The following is a 10,876-nucleotide window of genomic DNA, read 5'->3' as shown; positions in this document are numbered from 1 at the left end:
AAAGCTTTTTTAGTGCATCTGTTAAAAATGATTTTTCTGATATTATGGTTCATCACTCTTGAATAGATAAAGTACTTGTAATACTAAAAAAGTGAAATTCAATTTTTAGGAGCCTGTAGCGATTCCCATTAAAAATGATTCTGTAATTTCAAGTAAAGATGTCAACTTCCGATTCTCACAAGCTTTGTTTGATAATGTATGAATTAAATATCAATGTTAAGAAATTTAAAAACTGATTATTTTGACATGTGACCTGTTCATTTCTACTACAGTAAAACGGATAGATATTATAAGAATTTTACAGTTTTTAACCGTAAAAAAAGACATCTTCCACATTATTGATCAGTGAAAGTTTTTAAGGGTACTGTTGTGAATTGCAGGGCATTGCCTTCTTTGCATAGAGGGTCGAACTTGAAATTACATTAACAGTCCCTTTAAAAGGAGCATTTTCAGATTATAATTGAATATAATTTGTGGGTGTGTTTTGCCCCATTCCATTGTATTAAAATAATATTGTGATTTATTTCCTCATGTTTTATGTATATTTATAGTTTGTAAGATTTGAAAGTTTATGCACACTGCACAGTGCGCAGGTAGAAATGCACAGATAGTTAGGCCAGTAGGAGTTAAAAAGTTAGAATGGAAACATCAGGCATTTTATTTGGATTTAAAGAAAAGTAAATCAAAAGCAAACATTCAAAGAAAATTGATTTATCAAATTTGTTTATTTGTTTATCCAAAATGAATGTGAATTTAGGACTGAAGAGAATGGATAGGAAAGAATAAAAATATAGAATTTGTCCAACTGATGTAAGTAAATTTCTAAAAATAATAAGAAGATAATAGTTTATTTCAAAATATATATTGAATATAGATTATCCTTAACAAATGTATGTATATATGATAATTTCGTAAATATTGTTTTTTTTCAGTTGAACTTCATGAATAAGAAAATAAAGAAGAAATTAAAGAAGAATAAATATTTCTTATGAATAGTTCTAAATCATTCAAATTAAAAGAAGAAACCCTATTCCATTACATCCATAGATCTTAAAGGGACCCTCTATTTAAAGATGGCATGCCCCATTATCAACGGTACACATGAAGTTTTAATTTGATCTGGCTTGATAAGTTTTGAATTCGGATAATTTCTTTTAAAGAAAATAAACATAATTCTAAACCAATTACTAAAACTAAATTTTAATCTCAACCCACATCTGAACTAGACAAAAGAGAAATTTTAAAAATTTCCTAATTTCTGAATGGTTCAACAAGTTTTAGCATAAAAATATCCGGAAAAAAGAAATAACCTGGATCTGGATCCAGATCTGGATTTGGATGCGGATACACTTTTTTCCAGTGCGGATCCAGGATCCGGATCCGCATCAAAATTAGTTGGATCCTAAGCACTGTTCATTGAACCATACTTTTAGCTTTTCACTTTTTACCAAAAAAAAATAAAAACAGCTTTAACCTTTTATTCTGCTGAATTTAAAACTTTTTCCTAAAACTTGAAATAGACCAAAATGCAGAAACTGATAGAAAATTAAAACGAGGAAACGGATGTATTAAAACTTTATTCTAAAACTTTGAACTAAGTTGTTTATTCGATTTTTTCTTTAGATCCAGATACGATTAAAGTGGTCGGAACTCTGGAAGGGTTTTTGGAAGATTTTAAAACCTGGGCAATTCAATTCAACATCCCCCGCATAGCCATCAGTAGTCTGCTGAAAATTCTATGAAAACACGCAGGTTCCTTTACTTTCATGTCTGATTTACCCAAGGACAGCAGAACTATTTTTAAAAAGAGTGAAAAAATTGTAATAAGAAATAAATCTGGACAGCGATATTTTTTTTCGAACCTTTAAACCAATTAAAGATCCTATTCAAAGAATACAGGTCAAAAATTGGCCAAATTCCTGATATCCTCTCAATAAGTTTGAACATTGATGGAGTTTCACCATTCAAAAATGGGATTTTGGAGTATTCTGGGTAAAATTCATGGCCTTAAAAAGGATATAGTTTTCCCGCTTGCTATGTGTTATGGAAAAGGTAAACCTGTTAGCTTAGACTTCATGAAGGAAACCATGACTTCTCTTCAAAGCTTGTTTGATAATGGATTTCAAAATGTAAGATTCGTCCTAAAATTAATATGCTGTGATTTACCTGCTAAATCCTTTGTAAAAGCTATTAATTCCTTTAACTCAAAAGAAGGTGCTTGTGACTGTTGCAAAATAAAGGGTTATTGGTGCTATGACAGCCATAAAGTTCTTTTTGAAATACCTAAAGACCCCTTAAGAATGCATGGTTTACATACAAATGATGAGTTTAGATCCCACTCTGCTGATAACCAACTACCAGCTTCTAGAAGCCCTCTTACTATTTTGAGAGATCTAGATATAGTCAGGGATGTAAACATGGATTTAATGCATGGGGGGTTTGGAGGTGTAGTAAAAAGAATTATCGAAATTTGAGTTTGTGGAAATAATATTTTTCCTAAATTTCCTGAAGCTCTTATACAACGTATCAACTCGAGAATAGCTATTTTTAATAAATCTGTTGTTTACAAATGCTTTGATCACAAACCAAAGGAAATTTCAGATTTCAAAAATTACAAATCAGACGATTTTAGAGTCTTCCTTCTTTAAGCAGCACCTTTTGTACTACAAGATATACCCCCTGACCAATATCAAAGTTTCATGTGCCTTCACCAAGGGATTTCTTTGCTCAAAAATCAAAAATACATAGATGAACATTCAGAATATGCCCATAAACTTATTCACACTTTTCTAGTTCAAAGTAGATATATGTATGGAACATCTTTTTTGACTTTTAATTTCCATGGAATTCTTCATTATGCTGAGGATGCCAGACGACATGGACCCCTTACATCCAATAGTGCATTTCTTTTTGAATCATTTAATTCTAAATTTTGTAGATTTTTGAGATCTCGTACACATCCCCTAACTGAGTTTGCTAATAGATATTATGAAACTATCAATGTATCTTTCTTCTGCTTCAGTCCAGTTCACGCAAATATAACAACTTTTGTAATAGAAAGAAATTTAGTTGAAGTTGTGAATGTTAAAGACATGGTCAATGATTCTATCCTTTGTCGAGTTTATTTAAATGTGTCCCATGTTTATAATCTGCATTGTAATTCTCTATTACTTTCTATTATGCAATTTTGTTTTCAAAATTTTAGAGAGGTTTACATTGCTAGGGATAGATTGGTTAAAAAGTGCATTAAAATACAGCACAACGAAATTGTTACATGCATTCCTCTACTCCACACAATCTAGTTTCCCTCTTCCGCATCAACCCCCCCCCCCCCCCACACACACACTGAAAAATTGTCTAGTATTATTTGTATGTAAATTATGTATGCTGTAATATTTTTAACTTTCATCAAAGTATCCGATTTTTAAATTTATTTCATTTGGACTGAAAGTGTAATTTCAAATTTCAAGTGACAAAGTAACTTTTTGTTAAGCACACAAAGGTTGTAAACCTGGCATTCCCCTATTTGTATGGAGGGTCACTTGAAATTACACTTTTAGAATTTTAGAACTTCTGCACTGTATTTTTGTTAACAAAATATGTACATTGTATGTAATCTTACCAAGGCTGCCTAAATCTTTATATATTAATGTATTGTGATACTGCAATGCATAATTAAAAATGTTAACTTTTTCAGATGACTAAGCCATCTAAAAGATCAAGGCCCTCACGAAATGTAACTCAGCCTCCTCACCTTAACGACTATGTGATGAGCTTGGACCAAGAGTACAATTATGGTTTTCCTAAGGGTCCTCTAGAGCCACCCTGTATACAGAACCTTGGAGGTAACTTTAAATAATGTAATGTAAGAAAACATTGTTTTCTGATAATTTCTCAATGAGCTTTAGTACAGAGATGACCAATAAAAATAAAATATCACAATAATACTTGATATACAAAGCTTTTATGCTAATCTGACAGGATGCTATCAATTGAGGGTCTTTTGAAAATATGCATACAGCCCCTTAATCTTTATTTGGTGTTATTTGATGTTAGATTTATTTATTAAATGTTGAAATTGTTATTTTTAAAGAAAGTTTTAGAATATTAATCTCCTGTTCAACGAAATAACCAACCTTAAATTCCCTACTTTTTTATTTCCAGGGAGGATAATTACTTATCCTCCCTATTTACAGGGAGGATAATTACTTATCCTCCCTCTTTACAGGGAGGATAAGTAATTATCCTCCCTGTGATCCATACAGATTTATCAAATAAATAGTTCTCTAATTTAATTTTATTTTTACATTTATCGCTCTCTCAATCAATTTTGAATAAAATAGTAAACTACACCTAGTTTAATATTTGATCTAGGAAAGATCAAAACATGTACATACAGCTTTACTGAGCTGTCATCAAATATATTATATTACATCATTCTTTTCGGGTTTACATAATTACATTGTAAAGTTGTTCCCATGAAAATGTTCGATAATTACCATTTTGTCTGTATTTTGAATCACATAGGGCTTTCTACTCTGAGGAGGTGAAGCTAAGGAACACTTTTCAATATTCTCTATTCTGACTTCGCTAACCTATGTTTTTTCTACTTGATTAGAAGGTCCTTGAAGTTTATCAGCCATGGATTTTACAGAAGCTTTGCTTGATGATACATATTCTTGAGGCATGCTCGGATTAGACCATCCATAAAAATCCATAAGCTGTTGAACGGATGCTCCGCTGTCAGCTGCTGCTGTGGCGGACGAGCGACGTAGAGAATGAAATGTAAAAGATACTGGATTATCTAGACCAAGAACTGTTGCCATTTCACATGGCACTTTACTTACAAGATTTTTCCCCATAGGCTGGTCAGCATATGCAGCAGGAGTACCCTTAAAAAATACTCGACCCGTGAAATGACCAAGGCTACTTTTAATCACGTTCAGATAATCATCAATAACAGCTGCAAAATTTACTGGCCCATCGTTAGGAACTAGGAACTTGGTTTCCTTCTTGTCTGAGCGCTGTTTCATCCAGTATGTTCTATGAAGTTCATCCAGGTTTTCTGGCACTAAAAAAGAGATCATTGACACCAGGAGCTCACCAATTTGATTTATATCAATTTTAAGACAATTCTTTTTCAATTTAGTTCTTACCTTTTTTCTATAATCCGGCTTTAAAAGCTCAAGAGCAGATTTGAGAAAAATGATGGATGACATGTTAATGGTACGGAAGCTCTTTCTTGAATGCGAAGTTTCTGAATATCTATACAAATTTTGTGAAGTTTTCACAAAAATGTTGCAAAGTTTTCACAAAAATATTGAGAAATTTAGAAACCCAATTACTATTTTTAGAAATCATTAAATTTGCTTATTAAATATTCTTCCATATGCATTAGTAAGAAATAAGAGAATTAAAATCATAATTGATAGTTTTATTGATTTCATTATTATTTTATCCCCCACGGTTGGTTATTTCGTTGAACAGGAGATTAAACGATAAATTACTACTTAACCGGGAGTTTTCATGAGGATAATTAAATTGAGGGGAAAACCACTTAGCCTTGGGCCTCCTCGACCTTTTTGGGGTTCTAAACCTCCCTCCCTACGCTCGTCAGGTTTAGAACCCCAAGAGGGTCTTGGAGGCCCTCGGCTAAGTGGTTTTCCCCTCATTTTAATTATCCTCCCTTAATCTCCCGGTTAAGTAGTAATTATTAGTTATAAATGTTTTTGAGCAATTTGCGCAGAATGAATAATGTACAAAAAAGTGTTACGACGTGATGGAAAATATTGCGCACAAGTTTTTATGAAGAATTAAGAATTAAGTTCTTTTGATTTTTACAAATGATTATCAAGATCAGTTTGAGAAGGATGTGATGAAGGAGATCTCGCAATCTCAATCGGAGAAGGTATTAGTTTCCACGTAAATCTTAGACATATGATAAATTTTGGTTTTCAGTTAAACAAAAACTTTTCCAAATTTGTTGGGGGAAATCGAAAATATACATTAGCTGGTTTCAAAATAAGTTACATATACAAATTTTTAACACCTTGCCCGACAATAACCCATAAAAATATGTTTCAATTATGTAAATTTTAAATCTGAAGCTTCAATTTAATTTATTAATTTAATTTTTAATTATGGTTCTCAAAATTTCATGTTCACATTCACTAGTAAAAGTTTTCCACTTTAATTATCATATAAAGACCAATTTTCCAGTTTTTATTTGTGAAGGATTCATTGTGTTACTGTGTAAAAAATAATTTTTTTGTATTTTTTGTAAATTTTCCATACTGCTATTTATTTGTGAAAAGGAAAACTCTGTCTGTCAGCTGTTAATTAAGATTTTTGTTTAGGTTGGTACATATCAAGATTCAACTGGAGGTATTGGAGGTGATCGATATGTTGGATATGGATATGGATATGAGCCTAGGTACGAGTCTAATTCAGGAGGCGTATACGGGCCTGGATATGTGTATCCTGAATCGGGATTTGGATACTATCCAACTCCGGAGCCCAGTATGAATCAATCCCAGTCGCCTGATGTGAATCCAACTGATGTAAGTCCAACCTCGAACCCTGTCGTGAATACAACCTCGAACCCTGTTGTGAATACAACCTCGAACCCTGTTGTGAATACAACCACGGAGCCTGATGTGAATCTGACCAAGGGGCCTGTAAATCTGACCAAGGAGCCTGCTGATGTGGTTCCAACCTCGTTTCCAGTTGGGGAGCCAACCAAGGAGCTTACTGTGAATCCAAACCAGCTGCAGATCGGAACCCTGGAGAACTTTCCAGGTTTGCCGGATGGCTGCTCTTTAGTCGAGTTCTTGGAAATCAGATTCTCTGAAATGAAAGAGTTTTTTGATAAAAAGCTATCGGAGAATAAAGCAACCTCTTCAAGCAAGGAGGAGGAGGCTAAAGAAGGTAATAATCTATATAGTGAAATGAGACATTCATGTAAATGTTGCGTATAGCCGGCAAAAAAGCTGGACTGATTGTGCTGAATTTTTTTTGTGGACACTAACGGGTGGCCAAGAGTGCTATAGGCTAAAAGGTATTCGAAATTTTTTCTCAAGATTTAAAAAAAAATTCCACAGGCAACACCAGGCCCTTCAGCTAGTTATTAATAAAAAAGAAATTGTTGAACAATATTTTGAGTACAGGAGCTTACAAAAGATGATTTTTTGATTGACGGGGGTGGGTGGGTTGAAGTGTTTAATTATTGAAAAGAAATATTAAATGACTGAAAACATCTTGATACTACAAACATTAAAGCTTTCTATATTTTTACTCTAATTTCAGTGGGTAAGAAGATCACTGCTAATATGCTGAAAACTGCAGAAGATGTCATGGAGCTGGAGCATATGTGCTCAGTAATTCTTTATTGATCGCTGATTTTAAAATACTGAATTTGAACATGTTTGCACAATTTCAACAAGTTTTGATTCAAAATATAGACTTTTATCATGATGATTTAAGTTTTATTGAGAATTAACTTTGAATATTTAACAGGTCAATCCCGCCCAGGTTGAGGCCGTTATGGCATAACATCCCAGAGGAAATCAGTTTCTTCTGTTTGTGGGGTCCTATGACACCTACATAACCTTCACAGCCTCGGTTAACTTTTAATACCGCAACTTCGTAATCTGTGCAAACTTCCTGATATCCATTAAGCTTTAGCATAATAAGATGAAAATAAAAAAACTTTGCTTCATAGTCGAGTCCAGGGGGGGGGGGACATTCGCCCCCCCCTGACAGATTTCTAGGCAATAAATGTTCCCAATTTGATAAATCCTATGTGTTTTTCAATTTCAAGCTGAACATTGAACAATCTTTTAATTGTTCCTAAATTCCTGTCCTAATCCCAGTGCTTAGGATCCAACTAATTTTGATGCGGATCCGGATCCGGATCCTGGATCCGCACTGGAAAAAAATGGATCCGGATCCAGATCCAGGTTATTTCTTTAAAATTTACTGAATTTTTTAAACAAAGCAAAAATTTTAAACTTTTCGTCTTTTTTTTTGGTTATTTTAATGCTGAAACTTGTAGAACCATTCAGAAATTAGAAAATTTTTATAATTTCTATTTTTTCAATAATTTAGATTTGGGTTTTGAGATTAAAATTTCGTTTTCTTGCAGTTTTTGGTTGATATTTTGCCCCTTGGATCCAGATCCAAGAAGCCAAAATCTTGCGGATCCAACGGATCCGGATCCTAAGCACTGCCCAATCCTTTATTGTTCCTAATTCCTGAACAATCTTTTAATTGTTCCTAAATTCCTGTCCTAATCCTTTATTTTTGTTCCTATTTTCAGAATAGCATGCTAAAGTTCTTTCTAATGCAAAACAGGAAAAAGATTTTTCTTAATAAACATAATGTGTGAAAAGTAACAAATCTAGTTTTTTAATCGTTAGTCATGAATTTTGTCTCTTTTATAGTCTTACGTCAAAAAAAAATTTCGTTGGCGGCGCAATTTTTTGTTTTTAATTCTGAATTTTTTTGTTCCTAAATAAATCTTGCACCACCCTCACTTAAATCCTGTGTCAGCCCCTGGTCGTGTCGAATACAGTTGTGAAAGTTGAATCCTAATCCATTTTTCAGCACTCAGATTCAGCTCTGAATCAAAATAAATTAATTTCAGCTCTGCATCAGAATAAACTAATCAAATAATTAATAAATCAATATTTACTTTGCTTAGAAATTTGAAGAGTTGTGCCCCAACCTGGTGGCATCCATGATGAACGTTTACGGTGTGGACCATCCAAGCTCCGCCAAGAAGGCTGAAGTCCGCAGGGGCTTCGCTGATGTGTTCCGCAGGTATTTATAAATCCTGATATCATGGGGGGGGGGGGGAATTCCCCGGGACTTTTTTGGGTAAATCAGACAGAGACCTGAATAAGGTTAATTCAAGCTGGAATGAAATTTAACAATTAAGGATTTAAGAATTGTAACATACTTGAAATACATAACTAGTTTAACAATATTTTTCCTTTCAATTACTTAATATTGTTTAAATTTTTCTGCAATTCCTGTTATGTATTTTTGTTGGCTGATATTATACATTTAAAGCTAATGCTGAATATGTTTTAAGAGCAAGGAGCCGTGTGAAAGACCGCATCCAAATAGCTGAGGCGAGAGCAGCAAAGAAGAGGAAGAACTCTATGGAGTGCAGTTCCTCTCAGGATGGTTCTTCTTAGGACGAATCTCAGGATGATTCTCAGGGATGGAATTTTTTAACTTACATTTTTAAATGCATTTTAGATATATAATATTTCTATAGTTAAACATCCCTTATTTTTTATAGCATAGGTTTGAACGGTAGGCAAGGCTGTGCAGAGCTGCCTCGAGCCTCGCAAAATTACCCCATTGTACTCTGAATTTTAAAAAATGACTTCCAAGCTTATTTTATATTTGCCATCAAAAGCAAAATTAAATATACTGTCGTTTTATTACATTTTAAGAAATCCAGAGGTTCACAAGGTCATTTTTCGCAGCTCATGACGGTACTGCAATCACTCCCTCAGAGTAGATTGTAGACATCGGAAAGAAAATCACTGGTGTAGAATGCACATGTCTACATTCTAAATCGGTGACTTTTCCTCCTTTGTCTACATTCTACATCGGTGGCTTTTCCTCCTATGTCTACATTCTACATCAGTGACTTTTCCTCTGATGTCTACATTCTACATTGGTGACTTTACCTCCGCTGTCTATATTCTACATCGGTGACTTTACCTCCGCTGTCTACATTCTACATCGGTGACTTTTCCTCTGATGTCTACATTCTACATAGGTGACTTTACCTCCGATGTCTACATTCTACTTCGGAGGGAAAGTCACCGATGTAGAATGTAGACATCGGAGGAAAAGTCACCGATGTAGAATGTAGACATAGGAGGAAAAGTCACCGATGTAAAATGTAGACATCGGAGGAAAAGTCACTGATATAGAATGTAGACATAGGAGGAAAAGTCACCGATGTAGAATGCAGACATCGGAGGAAAAGTCACCGATGTAGAATGAAGACATCGCCAGTGTAGGGCGGAGCTCCGATCATCATGTCCGATATAGGTCCTGGCGGTATAGTAAACGGCACCCACCCAGATTTGTCATACATACGATGTAGTATATACTATAGCGAAGATATGATCTCCCACATCTAAACACTTCAATGTCGGTACCATGTAGTATATACTAAATCAAATTCTTTCTTACCGATGTAGAATGTAGACATCGGTGAGATAGAATTCGATTTAGTATATACTACATGGTTCCGACATCGAAGTGTTTAGATGTGGGAGATCATATCTTCGCTATAGTATATACTACATCGTATGTACGACAAAATTGGGTGGGTGCCGTTTACTATACCGCCAGGACCTATATCGGACATGATGATCGGAGCTCCGCCCAACTCTGGTGAAGCCTGTCGTATATACGAGGCGGTATAGCCGAAATCGGTTATTTTGCTAGCTGGGTAAGTCATTATCTTTACTTGAGATGAACTCCCAAGGGAGTACATTGTTTGAGGGATGTTTGAGAGGGCTGACTTGGAAATGAAGCTAAGTTGACATCCTGTGTCATATTGGATTCCTATGGGGGTGTTGCCTAGGAGTATGGTCTCCACCAGGGGAACTGACTTGTTGGTGCTGACCTTGGAGACAGAGATGAAAGGAGCCTGGTTGCTGTGCATGCAGGCGCGCCTATGCACAGGAATTCCCTTTTCCGAGCAACCCTTGGGACACGCTTTGGGGGTGCCGTTGTAGAAGGTAGTCTTGCACTTGAAGTACTTCCCATGGGCTTGGACACATGTGAAACAGAGATGATTGTCAGAGATGAGTTTGAGGATCTCAGGAGAACTCAGCTTGCCAGC

The 10,876-nt window shown here is 34.8% G+C and overlaps 2 protein-coding genes across 2 annotated transcripts; one reads left to right on the top strand and one right to left on the bottom strand.

The window, feature by feature from the left end:
* The first annotated feature begins 2,300 nt into the window (after positions 1-2,300).
* Positions 2,301-9,200, top strand: LOC111712442 (uncharacterized). The gene is made up of 7 exons (XM_023487044.1): positions 2,301-2,411; positions 3,698-3,845; positions 5,856-5,908; positions 6,357-6,927; positions 7,306-7,376; positions 8,702-8,820; positions 9,095-9,200. The coding sequence occupies exons 1-7, from the start codon at positions 2,301-2,303 to the stop codon at positions 9,198-9,200; spliced, it is 1,179 nt and encodes a 392-aa protein (XP_023342812.1).
* Positions 4,576-5,258, bottom strand: LOC111712439 (uncharacterized). Its single transcript, XM_023487041.1, has 2 exons — positions 5,157-5,258; positions 4,576-5,071 (listed from the first exon to the last, which is right to left on the bottom strand). Exon 2 carries the CDS (start codon positions 5,031-5,033, stop codon positions 4,596-4,598), a length of 438 nt encoding a protein of 145 aa, XP_023342809.1. The 5' UTR covers positions 5,034-5,071; positions 5,157-5,258; the 3' UTR covers positions 4,576-4,595.
* Positions 9,201-10,876: the final 1,676 nt, after the last annotated feature.

The sequence above is a fragment of the Eurytemora carolleeae genome, unplaced genomic scaffold (assembly GCF_000591075.1).
Source record: "Eurytemora carolleeae unplaced genomic scaffold, Eaff_2.0 scaffold1269, whole genome shotgun sequence".
Lineage (NCBI taxonomy): Eukaryota > Metazoa > Arthropoda > Copepoda > Calanoida > Temoridae > Eurytemora > Eurytemora carolleeae.
Note: the sequence above shows the minus strand (reverse complement) of the source record. Positions and strands in the feature narration are given on the sequence as shown.